The 23,168-nt window shown below is 44.5% G+C and overlaps 1 protein-coding gene across 9 annotated transcripts in view; it reads left to right on the top strand.

Annotated features, from left to right (window-relative positions):
- SRPK2 (SRSF protein kinase 2) overlaps positions 1-23,168 on the top strand; it is a 136,427-nt gene that overhangs the window by 36,061 nt on the left and 77,198 nt on the right. For 3 of the 9 annotated variants that reach the window (XM_081331311.1, XM_081331317.1, XM_081331316.1), the window contains exon 3: positions 11,510-11,573. The exons of the other annotated variants lie outside the window; for them this stretch is intronic. In XM_081331311.1, coding sequence (XP_081187437.1) covers positions 11,536-11,573 — 38 coding nt within the window. In that variant the 5' untranslated portion in view covers positions 11,510-11,535. The remainder of the gene's footprint in view (positions 1-11,509; positions 11,574-23,168) is intronic. 9 annotated transcript variants of the gene reach the window in all.

Here is a 23,168-nt window from a genome sequence, read left to right as displayed (position 1 = left end):
TCTATCTATCTATCTATCTATCTATCTATCTATCTATCTATCTATCTATCTATCTATCTATCTGTATATGTATACAAACACACACACACACACACACACACTATACATACATATATACATACACACAAACACATATTGGATCTTAATCACGAGTGCATTTATAGGACAGGTCTCTTGGGATTATTCTATCATTAGAATTTGCTGCACAACCATATAGGGCACCTTACCAAAAATGAGTCATTGAGGCTACTTTTTTTGCATGTCTTAAAATCATTTTCTTATTTTGGGATGCCCTTACAGAACTGTCGAAACTCATATGACATTTGATAACCATGACTGATGCAGGGACTTTATCACTTTTTTTCTTTTAATTGGGTTTTATTTTCCCAAGGAAGAGCATGCTTCAAAGGAGCTGTCTTCAGTATAATCACTGAAGAAATAAACATTACCAAAGTTAAATCACATTTTTTTTAATCCCATTTATATCCCGCCCTTCTCCGAAGACTCAGGGCGGCTTACAATCTAAGAAGCACAAACCAATGTACTTAGCAATAGCCTTCATTCTATGTATATGCCTGCTTATTAGGGCTTTCACACACACCCCAAGCGGCATTATTACAAAGTCAGCTTAATTGCCCCCAACAATCTGGGTCCTCATTTTACCTACCTGGGAAGGATGGAAGGCTGAGTCAACCTTGAGCCTGGTGGGACTCGAACCTGCACTAATTGCAGGCAGCTGGTGTTACTTAAGGAGGCATTAGCCCGCTGCTCCACCGAGGCTCACTTTTTTAAAAACAACAACAACAACAACACAACTATTTCTGAATTACTTTGGTTGTTCTCAAAATTATATTGTTTTTACAACGCGCGAAGGAAAGTTGTGGTTAGGCCCATTCCAGACCATGTTATTATACAGGTAGTCCTCCACAGCGGAGCCCAAACTTTATGTCATTAAGTGAGACATTTGCTATGGGGAGTTTTGCCCCATTTTATGACTTTTCTTGCCAAAGTTGTTAAGTGAATCACTGCAGTTCTTAAATTAGTAACATGGTTGTTAAGTGAATCTGCTTCCCCCTCCCCTTGACTTTGCTGGTCAGAAAGTTGTCAAAAGGGGATCACATCACACACACACACACACACGCACGCACACACAGGGACGCTGTGACCATTATAAATATGAACCAGTTGCCCAAGCATCTGAATGTAAATCATGTGACCACAGGGGTCACAGTCATAATTATGTAAAACGGTCATCAGTCACTTTTTCCAGTGCCATTGTAACTTCAAATGGTCACTAAATGAAGTGTTGTAAATCGAGAACTCCCTGTCATCCAGATCCATAGAGGATTGGGTGATTCAGAGGAGGCCTGGCCATGCTTTAAGGCAGGGGTCTTCAAACCTGGCCCTTTTATGACTGGTGGACTTCCAACTCCCAGAATTCCTCAGCTAGGCACGCTGGCTGAGGAATTCTGGGGGTTGAAGTCCACCAGTCATAAAGGGCCAAGTTTGAAGATCCCTGTCTTAAATCTAACAAACAAAATGGAGGCTGGCTGAGGAATTCTGGGAGTTGAAGTCCACCAGTCATAAAAGGGCCAAGTTTGAAGACCCCTGTCTTAAATCTAACAAACAAAATGGAGGCTGGCTGAGGAATTCTGGGAGTTGAAGTCCACCAGTCATAAAAGGGCCAAGTTTGAAGACCCCTGTCTTAAATCTAACAAACAAAATGGAGGCTGGCTGAGGAATTCTGGGAGTTGAAGTCCACCAGTCATAAAAGGGCCAAGTTTGAAGACCCCTGCTTTAAGATCTTCAACTTCCACGGCAGAAGCTCTCCTAGGAAAATGCATTTGATTTAAGGAATATTTGGAGGTGTTTGCCTCCCATCCTGCATGCCCCAAGCTGACTTTTCTCTCTTTCGGGATTTGAATTGTGGCAAAGCCATGCTACAGGTCATCCTCGACGTTCGGCGGTTCATTTAGCGACCGTTCAAAAGTTACGACGGTGCTGAAAAAAGGGACTGATGACCGTTTTGCACACTTAGTGAGCGTTGCAGCCTTCCCATGGTCGTGTGATCAAAATTCAGCCCTTGGCAACCGACTCACGTTTATGATGGCTGCAGTGTCCCAGGGGGTCACCCAATCCCCTTTTGCGACCTCGGACAAGCAGAGTCAATAGGGGAAGCCGGATTCACTTAACAACCGTCTTACCGGGCTTAACAACTGAAGTTATTTACTTAACAATCGTGGCAAAAACTTTCGTGAAATGGGGGCAAAACTCCCCATTTAACGAATGTTTCGCTTAGCAACAGAAATTTTGGGTTCCATTGTGGTGCTAAGCCAAGGACTACCTGTATTTATTTTCTTGGGGTTTTATTTTCAGTCCTTGGTCAAAGGAGGATTCATATCTCTTCTCTCTCTCTCTCTCTCTCTCTCTCTCTCTCTCTCTCTCTCTCTCTCTTCTCTCTCTCTCTCTGTCTGTCTTCTTTCTTTCTTTCTTTCTTTCTTTCTTTCTTCTTTCTTTCTTTTCTTTCTTTCTTTCTCTCTCTCTCTCTCTCTCTCTCTCTCTCTCTCTCTCTCTCTCTTCTTTTCTCTTTCTTTCTTTCTTTCTTTCTTTCTTTCTTTCTTTCTTTCTTTCTTTCTCTCTCTCTCTCTCTCTCTCTCTCTCTCTCTCTCTTTCTTTCTTTCTTTCTTTCTTTCTTTCTTTCTTCTCTTCTCTTTCTTTCTCTCTTCTCTCTCTCTCTCTCTCTCTCTCTCTCTCTCTCTTCTCTCTCTTCTTCTCTCTCTCTCTATATATATATATATATATATATATGCCTGCTATAGGATTGCTGTTGTTGTTAGCTGCGAAGTCGTGTCCGACCCATCGCGACACCATGAACAATGTTCCTCCAGGCCTTCCTGTCCTCTACCATCTTCATAGGTTTGCTAGCAGACTTTAATACCGAGGGTGCCACCTTCTTGCTTGTAATCTGGCACGTTTTGGCTTCCTCAAATTTCTGTTTTCCCTTCATGCATTTTTAAAGCTGTTTAACTACTAAGAGATGTTATCAAGAACTTACCAATCTTGCTTTTTTTGAGCTATCTAGAGATTTCCTGGGTGGCTTGCAATTTTGCAGAACCCGTTCAAAATACTCTGGGGTCTGCAAATCGTGATGTAGTTGGATTGTTGCACACATTATTGTGCACAGTCAGTCAACAGTCCTCTCGAATTCCGTCACAAGCTGAATTCAATCAATCAGAATAGTTAGCTGGATGGGACCTTGGAGGTCTTCTAGTCCAGCCCCCTGCCAAAGTATCATTACTAAATTACTACATTTAGGTAAGGTAAAGGTAAAGGTTCCCCCGCACATGTGTGCTAGTCGTTTCCGACTCTAGGGGCCGGTGCTCATCTCCGTTTCAAAGCCGAAGAGCCAGCGCTTGTCCGAGGACATCTCCGTGGTCATGTGGCCGGCATGACTAGACGCCAAAGGCGCACGGAACGCTGTTACCTTCCCACTAAATGTAGTAAATTACTACATTTAGTAATTACTAAAATCGAGCCGAGTAATTTGACTTTATGGAAGCTATATCTCTAATTTCTTCATATTTGGTACTAAATATACTTATAGATAATAATAACAATAACAACAACAACAGCAATAATAATAAGTTGGAAGGCACCTTGGAGGTCATCTAGTCCAACCCCCTGCTCAGGCAGGAAACCCTATACCATTTCAGTCAAATGGCTGTCCAGTCTCTTCTTAAAAACCTCCAGTGTTGGAGCATTCACCACCTCTGGAGGCAGGTTGTTCCACTGGTTAATTGTTCTAACTGTCAGGAAGTTTCTCCTTAGTTCCAGGTTGCTTCTCTCCTTAATTAGTTTCCATCCGTTGCTTCTTGTCCTGCCTTCAGGGGCTTTGGAGAATAGCTTGACTCCCTCTTCTTTGGGGCAGCCCCTGAGATATTGGAACACTGCTATCGTGTCCCCCCTCACTCTTCTCTTCGTTAAACTACACATACCCAATTCCAGCAACCGTTCCCTATACGTTTTAGCCTCCAGCCCCCTAATCATCTTTGTTGCTCTTCTCTGCACTCTTTCTAGAGTTTCGACATCTTTTTTACATCGTGGTGACCAAAACTGGATGCAGTATTCCAAGTGTGGCCTTACCAAGGCCTTGTAAAGCGGTATTAACACTTCACATGATCTTGATTCTATCCCTCTGTTAATGCAGCCTAGCACTGTGTTGGGTTTTTTGGCAGCTGCAGATAATATCGTCATTCTAGGCTTGGTCTACTCTGTCCACTTCAGCATGAAGGCCTCTTCTGCATGTTTCCAGCCCATACGGTCCTGAACTTTTTCTTTCGCCAATTGGGCCGGCGATATTTGCTGATATTGTCTTGTTGTAGGCCTCTTTCGTGGACGCTTTTGATCCAGCGGGATCCATTCTATGATCACCTTGGTCCACCTGCCCCCAGTTCTTCTTGCTTTTGTGACCGGCCCGTCTCCCATTTCAATTCTTTTTACTCTCTTGATGATATCGTATCGTTTCGTTTGTTCTCCGCTTTACGACCTATCTTGCCACGGTTGTTAAGGGAATCACTGCAATTGTTAAGTTAGTAAACACGGTCCTTAAGTCAGCCTGGCTTTTTCCCCTTGACTTTGCTTGTCAGGAAGACACAAAAAGGGGAATCGCCCGACCCTGGGACACTGCGACCGTCATAAATGCGAGTCCGCTCCCAAGAGGCTGAATTTGGATCAGGTGACCATGTGGGGATGCTGCAATGGCTGTAAGTGTGAAAAGCAGCCGTAAATGCTGCTGTGACTTTGAGCGGTCATTAAACGAACTGTCGTAAGTCGAGGACGGCCTGCGTATGTTGGATTAGGTCCCTTTTCCTCTGCCGAATTAGGAAGAAGAGAGATCTTACTACATCTCGACCTGGCATTCAATACCAGCAGCTAAACATCCCACCTTCCTAAATTATGGGTGGAGTAGATGTGTCATTTGTTTTTTTTAAATAAGTAGATTTCTGCAAGCCTATCCAGCTACTAGTCCTATTAATTCCCGTCTCCTGCCTTTTTGTAGGAGAGAGGGAGGGAGGGAAAGAGAGAGAGAGGGATTGGGCAAAAGGAGGAAAGAATAATTTCACAGGAAGGAATAATTACACATTCAGGGTCTTTAGCCTCAGATGCCTTTAAGTCAGGGGTCTTCAAACGTGGCCCTTTGATGACTTGTGGACTTCAACTCCCAGAATTCCTCAGCCAGGCATGCTGACTGAGGAATTCTGGGAGTTGAAGTCCACAAGTCATAAAAGGGCCACGTTTGAAGACCCCTGCTTTAAGTGATGTAGAACAGGGGTCCCCCAACCCCCCCCGGTGCGTATACCGGTACCGGGCCACGGCATGCCAGCAACCGGTCCGCACAAACAAGCAAAGCCCCCTCTGCGGGATGCAGGCGGCACCCAAAACCACGCACTCTCCGGTCCGCAGAAAACACCCTCCCCACGGTACCCCAAAAGGTTGGGGCCCTCTGATGTAAAAGATTCCCGAGTTCTAACAGGAAAGTAAGGCATTGTTTATAAATATATCTGATTTAGGGAAACCACGTTTTTCTGCTGTGCAGATAGATGAGAAGACGTGTATCCAGGTAGTCCTCGGCTGACGGCCACAGTCGAGCCCCCTGATTTCTGTCGTTGAGTGAGACATTTGTGAAGGGAGGTTTGCCCCAATTTACGACCTTTCTCGCCACACGGTTGTTAAGTGAATCGCCGAGGCTGTGAAGTTAGCAACGTGGTTGCGAAGTTGAATCTGGCTGCCCCCCTGAGCTTGCTTGTCAGCAGATCGCCAAAAAAAAAAAAAAGTGATCACGCGACCGTAGAACACAGCAACGGTCGTAAGTACGAGCCAGTTGCCAAACATCTGAGGTTTGATCCCATGATCTTGGGGAGGCTACAAAGCTCGTAAGTGTGACAAACGGTCGTAAGTCCTGTTTTTCAGTGCCGTATCTTCGGACAGTCACTAAATGGGCTGTTGTAAGCTGAGGACTACCCCAAGCTTTAGCTGGTCCCCATTATGAGTGGACGGTCATTAATTCAGTTTCGTAACCACATTTACATTGAGGGATGCTGATGACCCCGTGGGCTATTCTGGCCCTGGTGCAAATGAACACCCCTCGTTAGATAATGAGTTGCAAATAGTTCTCTGTTATGAAACATTCATCATCACAACTTTTCAATCTCCGTTGAAGTAGGTTACATTTAAAAAATTTTTTTTTTTTTCTGTCCTAGTTATTTTTACACCGGGGTGACTCAGGGATCCAGTTGTAAAATTCTTCCATTGAAAGAAAGGCGAGTCGTCTGGGAAATTTAATCTGTATTCTTCCAGAATGTAATTTTTTTTTTAACTCCGATTCTGGTCTCCTGCTTCTCCTTCTGCCTTCTCCTCCTTCGACAGATCTTTGACGGTAATATCAGCTTCTGACTTTAGGCCTTCAGGAAAAGAGAGGTGGGCTGGGGTCAGCCTCCTATCGGTGTGAGGATCATTGATGGAAAAGCGCAGCGCGCTAGAAGAGATGGATCCAGGTAGTCCTCGGCTTACGACCGCAACCCCTAATTTCTGTTGTTAAGTGAGATGTTTGGGAAGTGAGTTTTGGTCCTTTAGGCCAGGGGTCCCCAAGCTCGGCCACTTGAAGACCTGTGGACTTCAACTAACAGAATTCTGGGAGTTGAAGTCCACAGGTCTTCAAGTTGCCGAGCTTGGGGACCCCTGCTTTATAGGCCCTTAGAAAAGGATAGTTGGGTTGGGGTCAACCTCACCTCAGGGTGGGGGGCAAGATGTTCCAGAGGGCAGGGAGCCACAGCAGAGAAGGCCCTCTTCCTGGACCCCGCCAGCCGGAATACTTGGGCTGATGGGACCCGATGTGACTTGGGTCTCGTGGTCCCGTGTCCTTTAATCTAGACCGGTGGGTTCCCAGCCTTTTCTATAGCCCGCGCCCCTAGAACGCTTCTGATCTGTTCTCGCACCCCTTCCAAAAGTAACACGTAGTTACGCATACACGCTATAATTTGGAAACGTCTGCACCCAAGTTTTTGCACCCCCTCTGGAATATCGTCTGGCGGCCCCGGTTGGGAACTCCTGCATAAACGTTGATGCATAAACGTTGAAATGATAGGAAATATTTGTAGCTTGGCTTTTGGAACGTTTTGTTACCAAACTAGGTAACCTGATCATCAGGATGTCCTTCTCCTCTTCCTCTTTAGCTTATCAATGTCTTGGGTGCCAGTGTGCGTGTGCCAGACACATTAATTTAGATCCAACCTGTCAATACGCAAGAAACCCGACCGTGGGCAGTACCAATCAACAAGAGAACCCACCAGCTTCTCGGGATTCAAATATGGATCTAAACCAGTGACCGCAGCAGCCCACGAGAGGCTTATGAGTAGGACAGGAACGTCCTGCAAATGACGTTACCTCGTTTGGTAATGCAACGTTCAGGAATTACCTTGAAACAAACTTGGAGAACAAAGCACAGCCAACATTGTAAACTCTGGAAGATCCTCAGTTCTTCCTCAGGGGCCTGATGCGAGGTTACCTGTTCTGAGGCATCCAGCATACCAGATTAGTCAAGGAGAGAAGCAACCTGGAACTAAGGAGAAACTTCCTGACAGTGAGAACAATTAACCAGTGGAACAACCTGCCTCCAGAAGCGGTGAATGCTCCAACACTGGAAGTTTTAAAGAAGAGATTGGACACCCATTTATCTGAAATGGTATAGGGTTTCCTGCCTGAGCAGGGGGTTGGACTAGATGACCTCCAAGGTCCCTTCCAACTACTACTTCTTTCTTCTTCTTCTTCTTCTTCTTCTTCTTCTTCTTCTTCTTCTTCTTCTTCTTCTTCTTCTTCTTCTTCTTCTTCTTATTATTATTATTATTATTATTATTATTATTATTATTATTATTATTATTATTATTATTATTATTATTATTATTATTATTATCCATGTGGTTTTCTTGATAAATATACAAGAATGGCTTACCGTTGTCTTTTCCCACCAATCTTCATTGACGATTTGCTGAAGTTTATGATCGGCCGCCGCCCAACATAGAAGCTTCCTTATCTTAGCTAAACAGTTGGGGTGACCTTCACAACTTGGGGTGAGCCTGCTGGGAATCCATACCCTTAGCATATTTTTTGAACACCCCCCACCTCCTCCAATTAGACTGCACAACAAGACTTGCGGGGTGTGTGTGGGGGATTGTGAAATTGCTTAGCATACTCTTTTTCCTATGGCTAAGAGAGAGTGACTGGCCCAAGGTTGGTTCCTATCATAAGGTGGGACTAGAATTCCCAGTCTCCTGGTTTCTGGCTCCTATTTAAGTGATTATCCAGTCAGACTCCACGGTCCCTCTCACAGTTACTACTGCTGAACCAAGTTTTTCTAAAAGCCCTTACTTTTCTCTACATTGAATTTTATTTCCTTAGTGCTCACGTCTGTTGAGATCCATCTGGATCTTCAGCCCCATCTTCTGGGGTGTTGGCTATTCCTGCCACTTTAGTGTCTAGGAATAAACCATATTTTATTTTTATTCTATTTAGAGTATTTATTTATTTTAGTGCCTAAGAATAAACCACGTTTTATTTTGATTCAGTGGCAGAATTCAGCTCTCCAGTTTAATACGTTGGAGATATATATATATATGTATTTATATGTGTGTGTGTGTGTATGTATGTATGTGTATGTATATGTATAAAATATATATAAATTGTGGCTGAGGAATTCTGGGAGTTGAAGTCCACAAGTCTTAAAAGTGGCCAGGTTTGAAGACCCCTGGTCTAACCCAACATGGCTTCTGTGCATTATAAGTACAGGTAGTCCTCAATTTACGACCACAGTTGAGCTCAAAATTTGCATCGTGGAAGAAGATATTTGTTAAGTGAGTTTTGCCCCACTTTATGACCTTTCTTGCCCAGCTGCTAAGTGAATCACCGCAGTTGTTAAGTCGCAAAAGGGGATCACGTGACCGTGAGACACAGGCAACGGTCATAAATACGAGCCAGTTGCCGAGCATCTGAATTTTGATCACATGACCATGGGGATGCTGGAAAGGCCATACGTGTGGGAAAACGGTCATCAGTCACATTTTTCAGTGCCGTCGTAACTTTGAACGGTCCAGTCTCTTCTTAAAAACCTCCAGTGTTGGAGCACCCACAACCTCCGGAGGCAAGTCGTTCCACTGATTAATTTTTCTCACTGTCAGGAAATTCATCCTTAGTTCCAGGTTGCTTCTCTCCTTGATTAGTTTCCATCCATGGCTTCTTGTCTTGCCTTCTGGTGCAGTTAGAATTAAGGAGAAATTTCCTGCCCGTAAGAATAATTAATCCGTGGAACGGCTTGCCTCCAGAAGCTGTGGGTGCTCCATTAGTGGCAGCTCTTCAAGGAAAGTCTGGACAGCTTTCAGCTGGAATGGCATAGGCCAGGGGTAGGAAACGTTGGCTCTTTTATGACTCGTGGACTTCAACTCCCAGCATTCCTGAGCCAGCATGGCTCAGCTTGGAAACCTCTCCCTTTCCCCTCAGCGTGGCTGGCTCAGGAATGCTGGGAGTTGAAGTCCACAAGTCATAAAGCGGCCTAGGCCTAGGCCATGAGTAGGCAACCTTGGCTCTTTTATGACTCGTGGACTTCAACTCCCAGCATTCCTGAGCCGGCATGGCTCAGCTTGGAAACCTCTCCCTTTCCCCTCAGCGTGGTTGGCTCAGGAATGCTGGGAGTTGAAGTCCACAAGTCACAAAAGAGCCCAGGTTGCCCTACCCTTGGTCTAGTTTAATGAAAAGGACTAGGGGTGACGTGATAGCAATGTTCCAAGATCTAAGGCAGAAGTAAGGAACGTTGGCTCTTTTATGACTGGTGGACTTCAACTCCCAGCATTCCTGAGCCAGCCACGCTGACAGGAAAGGGAGAGGTTTCCATGCTCAGCCAGGCTGGCTCAGGAATTCTGGGAGTTGAAGTCCACGAGTCATAAAAAGAGCCAAGGTTCCCCACCCTTGGTATATAGGCTCTCCTGCTTTAGCAGAGATTTGGAGTAGAACAGGGGTCCCCAACCCCAGTTCCATAGTTCGGTACTGGGCCGCGGCATGCTAGCAACCGGTCCGCACAGACAAGCAAAGCCCCATCCGCGGGATGCAGGCAGCACAGAAAACCACGCACTTTCCGGTCGGCGGAAAAACCTCTCTCCACGTAACCGGTCCCTGGTGCCCGAAAGGTGGGGGACCTCTGGACTAGAAGATCTTTAAAGGTCCCTTCTAACTCTGTTGTTCTGTAAGATTGTAAATATGTCAGGCCAGCTATTTTGCGTGATGGTTGAGATCCTTAGAAGCGGGATAAAAATTGGAAGTGTGTGTTATGCACAGGTAGCCCTCGGACGTTCAGTTCATTTACTGGCCGTTCAAAGTTACAACGGCCCTGAAAAAAAGTGACCTAGGACCTTTTTTTCACGCTTCACCACCATTGCACCACAGTCACGTGGTCAAAACTCAGATGTTTGACCATTGGTTCACATTTAGGACGGCTGCCGTGTCCCCTGTGTGTGTGTGTGTGTGTGTGTGAGACGCAATCCCCTTCGGCGACCTTCTGGCCAGCAAAGTCAGCGGGGAAAGCCGGGCTCACTTAACAACCGTGTGGCTAACTGCACCACCGCAGCGATTCGCTTAACAGCCGGGGCTAGAAATGTCGTCAGAACGGGGCAGAACTGCTAAGCTTGTAAGCCGCCCTGAGTCTTCGGAGAAGGGCGGGATATAAATGTAATAAAAATAAAATAAATAAATAAAAACTCACCTCGCCCAACGTCTCTCTCCGCCACAGAAAGGTTGGGGCAGCGTTGGGGTCGTAAAGTCGAGGACTACCTGGTTTTTATTATTTTTTTTTGGGGGGGGGAGGGGGGTGCCGAGAGGAAAGCAGTGACACTTGTAAGATGAATTGCGAGATTTAATTGCAGACGCTTTGGCTTTAGCAATCTGTACAGGCAGGAGTGCCGGAACCCCTCGTTTTGTGATGGGGTGGGTGGGTGGGGAAACCCCCCCCCCAAAAAAAACAAATAACTCAATGAACCCAGCCTGTTCGTCTCTCTTGCATCCCATAGATTTCTTGCAGAGCGGCTGGTTAACTTCCCCAAAGCCGTCAAAGAGCTAGGATGTGCCTGGACAAGCAGCCGGTTTTGAGAAGCATCTGGTTATGTGGGTTCAACCTCGGGAGGAGGATATCTCCTCCTCCTCCTCCTCCTCCTCCTCCTCCTCCTCCCCCTCGGTATAAAATAAATGGTATTTCCTGCTTTCATAAACAGTCATGTGCACAGTTGGCCAGGCCGACGGTGCCTCCTCCGCATCGCTTTTCTTTCCCAGCCCCGTTGAATCGGTCTCCGCCAAAGTGCCAGGGCTTTTCCCGGCCCTTCGCAACAAAGCAGCCTCCCTTTGACTCAGGCAGCCCGAAGAGAAGAAGAGGGAGGCCGTCGTGTTGGTTGTGAATATTTTCTGATTTTTCCAGAAATCAAGCAGAAGATTCAGCTGCTGATGTCAGTTAACTCTGAGAAGTCGACTTCTTCAGAAAGGTACAGGCTTACATCTTCTGCATGAACAATTCAATGGTGTGATATTTTGCTAACCCCGCAGTGCAGAAATGTATATATATCTATATATGTGTGTATATATATATATATATATTCTCAATTTATATATATCTATATATCTATATCTTGCATGTTTGCCTTTTTTTTTCGTGTCTTCATCGAACCCGTGTTTGGGTCGAGCTTCAGATATGTTTCCGAGGAGGTTTTTGACTTCATTTAAAAAAAAAACAACGACAACAGAGAAATGAAATTGAAGCCGTGCAGCATGCAGAAAAAAAATAAAATAAAAGCTTCCTGTAGTATTAACGGCACCCCGTACAGGTCTGTGTGTTTATACTGTTGCTGCAGTCCGTGCTGTCTTTGTGCTCTTGTCTTGTCTTTTCCCACCGGCAAATCCATCTTGATTTTTTTAAAGAAAAAATCCCGACCGAGAGAGAGAGAGAGAGAGAGGTTCCCCCCCCCCCCTCCTAAGGGTGTTGCGGAGAATGGGCATTGAAAAGCTAGCCGGATGCTTGAATTTAACCTTGCAGAAAAAAATAGCATTCATTCAAAGCACGATTCTCTCTCTCTCTCTCTCTCTCTCTCTCTCTCTCTCTCTCTCTCTCTCTGTGTGTGTGTGTGTGTGTGTGTGTGTGTGTGTGTTGCAAGGGAGTGTCCTTAGTAAGAGCTTAGGAATTGCAAACCTATGAATTAGTCACATTCGGCAAGAAGGGCTGTGATGCTGGTTCAAGTCTGTGCTAGGAAATGGAACAGTCACCGCATGCAGCAATGGTTCATGCCTGCAGGTAAGGCTGAATTAACTCAGAAGCATCCGAAAGGCAAATGGCATCATTATCTGCCAATTTGCTCCCATCCGTACCTTGTTATTTTATTTTTTTTATTTTTTTTTAATGTCACATTTACGGAACACGCTGACTTCCTTTTTACCCTTGCTAGCAAGCAACCAACCATCTTTTTTTGGGCTTACGGTTTTTGGTTGTCCTTAGAAAAATGCGATAAATAAGATTATTTTTCTCCACCCCCCCCAGGTAGTTTGCATCACTGCTGTCGGTAAATGCATGCCTCTTTTTTCTTTTCTTTTTTTTATATTTGAGCCACGGTGCTAAGGCTTCGTAAGCTATCTCTTTCATAAGATGTGGCTTAATTGAAGTAGACATATTTTATACCGGATGCCCATCCAAATGTACAGCAGAGAATATAATCCGGGAGATGAAAACATTTCAGCTAATTAAGGAAGAGACCAGGCACATAATTAACGTGTGATGTGCGGAGCTTTAGAACAGAACCGGTTCCCTTAATTCTAAGTGGGGAAAATACGGAGAGAAGACGGTCGTAAAGGGGGTTATTTATTTTCCTTTTTCATTTTTTTTTTAAAAAATTGACAACCTCACACAGCCCTGAGAAATAAGATTTAAAAATGGTGTGCAGGGTGGGGTAGAGAGAGAGAGAGAGAGAGGGAAAAAAAAAGATCCGTGCTGTGTGTGAGTCTTTTCAAATGGTGCATTTCCAGGATTTGAGCAACGGATTGCAAAATTTAGGAGTGGGGGGAGTGGGTTTCTTGGTTCCAGAAACAAAAAGCTGAAAATCCAAATGCTAATTTGCTTCGGCGATTTGATTTTTCATTTCTGTCCCGGTTCTATATAAGCTATAAATATTATGCCAATAAAATGGTGGTGATGATGACGTGAGGAAGGAAGCTAGGGATGGAAATAGCAAGGAAAACTGTGATATTTTTTTGAGGTTGTCTGTTAAGGAATGGCTCTCTTACTGGGGAGGGGGGGGGAAAAGCCAATTTTATTTGCTGAAAACCTATACAGCATTAGGAATAACTTTGTCACTAGTATGCTAAGAGAGATATTTTAACACTGAATGAAAACTGGCTAATTGGAATTAACCTGTTCCCTTAATTCATAAATGCCGATCATTACATCAGGAGGAAGCAAATTTAGGATAAACATTGTGCCAAGGGACAGTTGGAAAAAGAAAAAATCCTTCGGGATGCAATATGTAAGACAAACGTTTACTCTTTTGTGTAATTTAAATGAATGCTACTATATATGAGAGAGAGAGAGAGAGATCAAACTAGCCGGGAAATTATCACTGTAATTGCTGCGGAGGTTTAGTTCTTTCGTATAATTCTACAAAGAGATATATATACATTTTATAAAATTATAAATACATATTGCTTTACAAAACGTAGTGAATGTCAGAACCCTGTTTTGTTCGGAGTCCCCATTTATAGGGAGTTAATTGCATTTAAGAGAAGGCAACATTCAAATGAATGCATTTGCTCCCATGCTTAAGTGACTGTACTTTTTTTTTTAATACCTTTTTCGCACAGTACCTTATTTAGGAAAAGAATAGCCTTTCATTTGGGGGATTTTCTAGGGGAGGACTTTGAAATTAGCATCTTGGGTAAAATGGCCTGTGGTTCTGAAAATTGTGCACTTTCACACGAAGATGTGGTGAGGTCCCCAACCTTTCGGGCACCAGGGACCGGTTCCGTGGACAGAGGTTTTTCCACGGACCGGAGGGTGCGTGGTTTTGTGTGCTGCCTGCATCCCGCGGATGGGGCTTTGCTTGTTTGTGCGGACCGGTTGCTGGCATGCCGTGGCCCGGTACCGGTCCACGGACCAGGGGTTGGGGACCCCAGTTGCACAGAGTCAAAGGCATTACCATGTCCGAAGTATGGACAGCATTAAAAATGGGTGATATTTGTGCATTTCTATAGGCCCCCACCAGAAAAGCAGCAGAGAGAGTTTTCAGAATATATTATACTGTATGCTTATTTGCACGATGTCGGTGTCTGTAGAATCATTAATGCTTATGCACACTTCATGCAGAGCATATTACGTGTATGCTGTTACAGGTGTGTACAGGTCATCCTGGACACGAGCACAGTTTAGCCCAAAATTTCCTTCGTTAAATAAGTTGAGACATTTGTTAAGTGAGTTTCCCCCCACTTTGCAACCTTTCTCGCCACGGTTGTTAAGTGAATCACTGCAATTGATAAAGCGAGTAACCCCAGTTGTTAAGTGAATCCGGCTTTCCCCCCATTGACTTTGCTTGTCAGACGTTTGCCAAAGGGGGGATCACGTGATCCTGGGACACTGCAACCGTCATAAGTATGAGCCAGTTTCCAAGCATCTAAATTTTGATCACGTGATCAAGAGGATGCTGCAACGGTTGTAGGTGTGAAAAATGGCCATAAGCAGTGGTGGGATTCAGCCGGTTCGCACCGGTTCAGCAGAACCAGTAGCTAAATTTTGCTGAGTTCGGAGAACCAGCTGAATGCACACTGCTTCTGGAAGTCCGTTCTAGGCCTCGGAGGCCTGGAGAAGGCCTCCCAGGCCTAGAACTGCCCACCGGAAGTGCGTGGATGCCACTTCCGGAAGTCTGTTCTAGTCCTCAGAGGCCTGGAGGAGGCCTCCCAGGCTTAGAAGGGTCGGCTGGAAGTGCATGGATGCCACATCCGGAAGTCCGTTCTAGGTCTCGGAGGCCCAGACCTGCATCCAATAAGAGAACCAGTTGTTCAGGTATTGGAATCCCACCACTGGTCATAAGTCACTTTATCCAATGCCATTGTAACTTTGAACAGTCACTAAGTGAACTGTTGTAAGTCAGGGACTCCCTGAATTAGCAGTGCTTTTTTTCCTACTACACATTAGATCTTTAACCTACGTGCATGCAGCAAAAGTCTGCAAAGCGAATTTGAAGTACTGAAATAGGGAATAAGAGGAAGGAAGGCAGGCAGGCAGGCAGGCAGGCAGGCATAGCAATAGTACTTAGACTTATATACCGCTTCACAGTGCTTTACAGCTCTCTCTAAGCGATTTACAGAGTCAGCATGTTGCCCCCAACAATCTGGGTCCTCATTTTACTGACCTCGGAAGGATGGAAGGCTCCTGAGTCAACCTTGAGCCAGTCCAGGATCGAACTGCTGGCAGTGGGCAGAGTTTGCCTGCAATACTTCATTCTAACCACTGCGCCACTACGGTTTAGATATCAATAGCGATAGCACTTACGTACCGCTACACTGTGCTCTAAGCGATTTACGGAGTCAGCCTATTGCCCCCAATCATCTGGGTCCTCATTTTACTGACCTCGGAAGGACTCAGAAGGCTGAATCAACCTTGAGCCGGTCAGGATCGAACTGCTGTCTGCAGGCAAGAGTTTGCCCGCAGTACTGGATTCTAATCACTGCTCCACCACCATGGCCTGTGCTTAGGACGGTTGAAGCATCCTGGGTTGGCGTGAATACCACTTGCAATCTTTTAAGCTGGATTCTGAGAAGCAAAGTCAATGAGGAAAGCCAGATTCACGATTCATTTAACAACAGCCATTAGGGTTTCCTGCCTGAGCAGGGGGTTGGACTAGATGACCTCCAAGATCTCTTCCAACATTATTATTATTGTTGTTGTTGTTGTTGTTGTTGTTGTTGTTGTTGTTATTATTATTATTATTATTATTATTATTATTATTATTATTATTATCACAGTGCTTCTTAACAACCGTGGCAAAAATGCTTGTAAAATTTGGTGCCCTCCTTGCTTAGCAACAGAAAATCTGGTCCAGTTCTGGTCGTTAAGTCGGGGGCTCCCTGTAACATGTCTACCATTTTAAATTTTGCATTGTAATTTTTTTTTACTTTAAAGCCTTTTTATTGGAATATTTACACCCAGCATTTTTCTTTCACTTGATTGCAATTTAACAAAGGTGCACGGGATAGTATATACGTCCTTTCACTCCTAGAGGTATAATCTTGTCATTTATTTTTTTTTTACTGTGGTACTATTTTTATCACAAACCTTGGTTGTTATTTCATGCGTAAAAATATTTGTTAGGGACTTTTAACCAATGTTTGACGTAGATATCTACAATCCTAATGTGTTTTTTTTAAGGGTTTACATGTTATTTTTTTAATGAGATGCTAGCTTTACAAAGTGAAACACATGCAGAACTGGCTATATATCATGAATTTTGAAAAGAAGGCGGGGATGGGGGTAAACTGTGGGGCTTAGTTGAAACTAAGGTGAGAAATATCTTAAGGAGACATTGATGGTTTTCCATTAAGGAATCGCCATTTGGATTGCTTGATTGCTTTCACGAGCAAATAATGTAGATATAATGTAGAAGATGATGCATAATGTAGATATGATGTAGAATAATGTAGAAATAAGGTAGATATTGAACAAGCCAGTGTTTGGTGAGATATATGGGGGCCCTTGATAAAACAATAGTCATGAAAGCCTGCCGTTATTCCTTTTGCAGACAAGAGCAGGTATATATCTGGGCTATTTGTTTTATACTGAGAACACAGGATAGGGAGAGGACACAGAGACATTAAAGATCCTTTTTAATGTATGTCTGTGGAGATTCTCTATCGTCCAGGTCATGGTGATCCCAAAAGTGCTTTTAAAAGACAATTGGACTTCCGTATTTTTTTTTCTCCTTGAAAACATTTTGCTTCTCATCCAAGAAGCGTCTTCAGTTCTGATTGAGGGGTCCTTGATACTGTCTGAGCTTGGTTGTTTTCTTGCAGATGTTTCATTACCCAAACTAGGGAATGGCATCACTGCACTCACCAGCTTTGGATAATAAAACGTCTTTATGAAAACATCCAAGCTCAGATGGCACCAAGGACCCCCTCATTTCAGCCCCGAGCTACCCATGTTCTCTTTTATTGGTATCGATTCTGACTGAACTGAAGAAACTTCTAGGATGAGAAGCGAAACGTTTTCAAGAGGGGGAAAAAAAACCCCCAAGAAAGTCCAATTGCCTTTTGAATAAAAGCACCTTTGGGACTTTTTTAATGAATAGAACAGAACAGAACCTTGGAGGTCTTCTAATCCAGCCCCCTGCTCCAACAGAAGAACCTATACCATCTCAGACAAGTGACTGTCTAGTCCAGGGGTCAGCAACTGGAAAAAGGAAAAGAGCCACTCAGAACCGGTTCCATCACACAAACAAAAAAGTGAGAGCCGCAAAAAGTGTGCGCGTGTGCGTCCACTCACGCGCATGCGCAAAAAACATTTTGCACATGCGCAAAATGGGAGGCACCTGCGCGGCGACGGGTCTCCCCTTTGGAGAGGTGCGCGCTGTCCCGTTCGGAGACCTGCCACGTTCGTCAAACATGGACGAACGCGGCAGCTGTGCAAACGGGACGGTGGCGGTTTGGAGAGTGCGCGCGCACCTCTCCCAAGCCGCCGCCGTCCAGAGACCTGCCGCGTTCGTCAAACATGGATGAACGCAGCAGCTGTGCAAACGGGACGGCGGCGGCTTGGAGAGGTGCGCGCGCACCTCCGCCCTTCGGAAAGGTGCGCGTGCACCTCTCAGAACGGGCGGTGCCACTCTCAATTTGGAGAGGTGCGCGCGCACCACTGCCTGTTCGAAGAGGTGCACGTGCACCGGGCGACTGGGAGCCGCAGGTTGCCAACCTGTGGTCTAGTCTCTTCTTAAAAGCCTCCAGTGATGGAGCACCCACAATTTCTGCTGGCAAGCAGTTCCACTGGTAAATTGTCCTCACTGTCAGGAAGTTTCTCCTTAATTCCAGGTTGCTTCTCTCTCTGATCAGCTTCCAACCATTGTTTCTTGTCCCGCCCTCTGGTGCTTTGGAGAATAATGTGACCCCCCTCTTCTTAGTGGCATCCCCTCAAATACTGATTTAGAAATATTCGGTGAGCAAGGAAATGGACTTTAAGACTGCATTTCAACTCTAGGGGGGAAGTGGACATGTTATGTTACTAAACCCTATTGGAGAGCATATACTGTATTATGGCAGAATGTGCAGCAAAGAATTGCACATGTTGTGGCCGCAAAGTCTTGGCCTGCTAAATTGTGTAGGATTGTGAGGGTCTGGTAAGTTTGGGTGCTTTTATCGATCTAGATTCAACGAGGGAGCATCAAACTCTTCTGTATAGTTGGACACCCCATAATTTCAAGGAGTGATGCCCAAGAATATTACAAACAAGACGTCTGGATTGTTGCCCAGAGTAATTTGTTGTTAGTGACATTTAATACCATATATAAGTCTTGGGGAGCTGGGATGCTCAGAAATCAACGATTAGACTGCTTGTTGAGAGTCTTTGAGTGAATCACTTGGCTAAGGGGAATTACAGACCTACATTTAACTGTCCATTGTTGGAGAAGGCCTTTGGCTAGTTTTGAGCTTGTCAGCCTCAAACAGGACAGATGACCTCAACTCAATCTGAATTGGCTCTAGGATGGGCAAGTGGTGGTAGCTCCGTTGTTTGGCCCCCAGGCATGGTTGCTTACGCTCTTCAGTTCTTCTTGAGCATAACTTCTGTATCACTAACCAGGTTCAGAAAACCCGAAAAATGCTATCCATTCTTATTGCTTGAAAGACATTATCGTCATCATCATCATCATCATCATCATCATCATCATCATCATCATCATCATCGTAATAGGTGCCTTGAGTGCAATCCCAAAACAACTGGAGTACCACTTGGACACCATCATCGGCATTGACAAATTCGCCATCAGTCAATTGCAAAAGGCGGCCTTACTAGGAACTGCTTCCATCCTGCGACGAGATCTGTAATATGGCGCCCGACCTTCGCTCCTTCCGACGGGATCTTAAGACTTACTTGTTTGAACAAGCCGGCCTGGCCTGATGGATTTTGGGTTTTATAACTGCTTTTAATGTATTTTAACTTATTGTTTTAATGATATTGGGCACTTTGTTTAATTTTTTCTTAATTTTTGTATTCTTGTACTAGTATTTATTGCCCTGTTCACCGCCCTGAGTCCTTCGGGAGAAGGGCGGTATGCAAATAAAATTATTATTATTATTATTATTAATACCTTCAATTCAAACATCCACATCTGCCTATCCCAGGTCCTTGGCAAGGACTAGATAGGTAGACAGAAATGCCAAATTCAGTCTGAACATCTGTCTGACTGCGATGATCAGTAACAACAACAACAACAACATTAATAATAAAAACGTTGGAAGGTCATCTAGTCCAACCCCCTGCTCAGGCAGGAAACCTAGACCATTTCAGACAAACAGTGGTCCAGTCTCTTCTTAAAAACTTCCAGTGTTGGAGCACCCACAACTTCTGGAGGCAAGTCATTCCACTGATTAATTGTTCTAACTGCAGGAAATTCCTCCTTAGTTCTACATTGCTTCTCTCCTTGATGAGTTTCCATCCGTTGCTTCTTGTCCTGCCTTCAAGGTGCTTTGGAGAATAGCTTGACTCCTTCTTCTTTGGGGCAGCCCCTGAGATACTGGAACACGGCTATCACGTTCCCCCCTTGTCCTTCATTAAACTCGACATACCCAATTCCAGCAACCCTTCTTTATATGTTTTAGCCTCCAGTCCCCTGATCATCTTTGTTGCTCTTCTCTGCACTCTTTCTAGAATCCCAACATCTTTTTTACATCGTGGTGACCAAAACTGGCCGAACTTGGGAAGAGGAAGTGCGTTTGGCAGTACTTCCATTCCTATTTCTCAGGTGAATTTACAATTAGGGTTGCTTGGAGAAATTAAAGTTATTTTATGGTGTCTCCAGTATCTATACGAATCAGCAGAAAAAGGATCCCCAGGTATTTGGAAGCTTGATGTTATCGGTATCTGATGACGACACCCAAATCTCTTTCCCTGTAACATCAAAAAAGTCATGTTGTGGTTCCTCACAATGCCCGCCTGTATTTGTTAACCTTTGGATGATAACAGACTGAAGCAGAATCCGGAGGGGATACAGGTAATCCTCGTCTTAACAACCGTTCATTGAATGACTGTGCAAAGTTGCAATGGTGCTGAACAAAATTGACTTATGACTATATTTCACACTTACGACCCCATGGTCCCATGATTAGAATTTATTTATTTATTTATTTATTTATTTATTTATTATTTATTTATTTATTTATTTATTTATTTATTTATTTATTTATTTATTTATTTATTTATTTTATTAGATTTATATACCGCCCCTCTCCAAGGACTTGGGGCGGTGTACAGGGCAATTAAAACGCTAACAACACACAAGGTATAAAAATTAAAATAAGATTAAATCAATAGCCCTAACCAATAAATACATTCTAAAATTTAAAATTTTTAAAATTTAAACTCTAAAATCCAATCCCTCAGTCCAGGCCGGCCTGTTCAAACAACCAAGTCTTCAATTGGGAGGCTTGGCAAACTGGTTCACATTTACGACGGTTGCCGTGTCCATGGGGGGCAAGGAAGGTCATGAAATGGCGCCAAGCTTACTTTACGAATATCTCGCTTAGCAACATGAATTTTAGGTGCTGTTGTGGTAATTCCAGTACTGCCTCAGGTAGTTCTTGACATAACAACCATTTTTTTTACAAAGTTTTCATTAATTTTTTCATACAGTTCAGTAGTACATATTCAACAAATGTCTTGTCTAAGTTTATCATTCACTAAGGCAAATTTAATTCCTAATTCTTTAATCTTTTCTCCAGCCGTTGATAAAAGAAATCCCAAGTTTGAAAGTATTCTTGTTTCTTCTTTTTCTTTCAGCCTCATAGTGAGTCTGTCCATTTCTGCACATTCTGGTATTTTTTTAAATTATTTCTTCCTCCGGCGGTAGTTCTTCATTTTTTCCAATGTTGTGTGAATATGATTCTTGCCACTGTTATCACATGTAGAATCGAGTATATACTTTCTTGGTCAACCTTTTCTGGCATTATACCTAATAACAAATGTCTGACTTAGCAACATGAATTTTGGGCTACCGCTTCAGGTAGTCCTTGACACAACGACCATTTGTTTAGTGATGGTTCAACGTTACAGCAGCCCTGGAAAAAAGCGACTTGCATTGTTTTTCACACTATTGTTCAATGATTCCGGTGAATAGAATTGGGATAGGAGAGAGGTCCCCAATCTTTCAGGCACCGGGAACCGGTTCTGTGGAGAGAGGTTTTTCCGCGGACCGGAGGGGGCGTGTTTTTGTGTGCTGCCTGCATTCCCATGGATGGGGCTTTGCTTGTTTGTGCGGACCGGTTGCTGGCATGTCGTGGCCCAGTACCAGTCCACGGACCGGGGGTTGGGGACCCCTGGGATAAGAGTCCATCAGAGTATGTGTGTTGTGATTCAGGGTCAGCCTGTGGGTTCGGCAGTTGGGTCGGACAATTCAGAGGAGGAGGAGGGGGGTGTTGGAGAGCTTGCTGAGGATAGTATTGAGGCTCCGCAGAGCCCTCAGCCAGGCCCCTCCCATCTGGTCACGACGCAGACCCAGCTGTGTGAGCCTGACAGCGTGGATGAAGATGACCCACAGCTGGCCCTGTTCAAGGATGCCCGACGCAGGAGGCAGTCAATCAGGAGTAAACAGAGGGCACCTCGGAAGGAGGCAGAGAGAAGCCACGCCCTGAACTGTATAAAAGGGGAATGTGTGGGAGGGCTGGTTTGCTGAAGGCAACCGTTTGAATAGCTCCTGTTTCATGGTTCGTGTTTGCTCTGTTTGCTGTGTTTTATGTTAATAAATTTGGCAGGCTTAGTTCCAGCCTCTTGCCTTTTTGTAAAGGGGTTGTCCCTGCCTTTTCTGCAGGGCCGGTAGTAGGCTGGTACAGAACAGTGTGGTACTTAGTTCTCTGCTTGCTTCTCTCTCTGCTGTAATGAGACGAATTTTTAATCTAAAAGGTCCTGCAGTTCTTTCCTTTCTTCTTTTCCTGTCGGCCATGTGCAATCTAAAAATTCAAGAGAGTACAGGCAGTCCTTGTGTCAACGCTGCCAACATCGGATGTTTTCGCATTGGCAACCGATGGAAATGTAGCCATCTTTTTCCCTTTCGCTTTTAAGAGTTAGATGATGCTGGGAGGGGGGGGAATATGAATGAGAGTCCAGCTAGACATAACAGCACTAAACGTAGCCTGAGAATCAAGGTTACTGAGCCCAGAGCTGATAAAGAATTGCCGAGCTGGTGAGGAAGCCCGCGCTTCAAGCTAATTGGGGAATGTGATTTATGGCTGTTAATTGGAGGAGGGAATTGTGCTTTGATACTAGGTGCCCAGGGGAGGGAAATTCAATTTTTTGGCTTCGATTATGTAAGTGCCGATGTTCTGCTACTTGAATAAAAGATCCTTCAAGGTAAACAATGCCTCGAGTTTCATCTGTCGGAACCATGACACCTTGACTTACAACCGTTCATTTAGTGACCATTCAAAGTCACAACGGCCCTGGGGAAAAAAGTGACTTTTGACCTTTTTTCACCCTTCGGTCCATTTATAGCATCTCCATGGACACGTGATCAGAATTCAGATGCTTGGCAACTGAGTCCTATTTACGACGGTCACAGCGCCCCGGGGACATGTGATCCGCTTTTGTGAGCTTCTGACAAGCAAAGTCCATGAGGAGGCCGGATTCACTTAGCAACCGTGATCCTAACTTAACAGCTGCAGGGATTCACTTAAGAACGGCGGCAGGAAGGGTCGTAAAACGGGGCAAAACTCAGTTAACCAATGTCCCACTTAGCACCAGAAATGTTGGGCTCCATTGTGGTCGCAAGCCGAGGACAACCTGTATGGTTTTGAAAACCTTCTAAAGAAGAAACGGTGCTGTAGTCACCCTAGGCCAGAGTTAGGCA

The sequence above is a fragment of the Vipera berus genome (genome assembly GCF_964194415.1).
Source record: "Vipera berus genome assembly, chromosome: 6".
In the NCBI taxonomy this organism is placed as follows: Eukaryota; Metazoa; Chordata; class Lepidosauria; order Squamata; family Viperidae; genus Vipera; species Vipera berus.
Note: the sequence above shows the minus strand (reverse complement) of the source record. Positions and strands in the feature narration are given on the sequence as shown.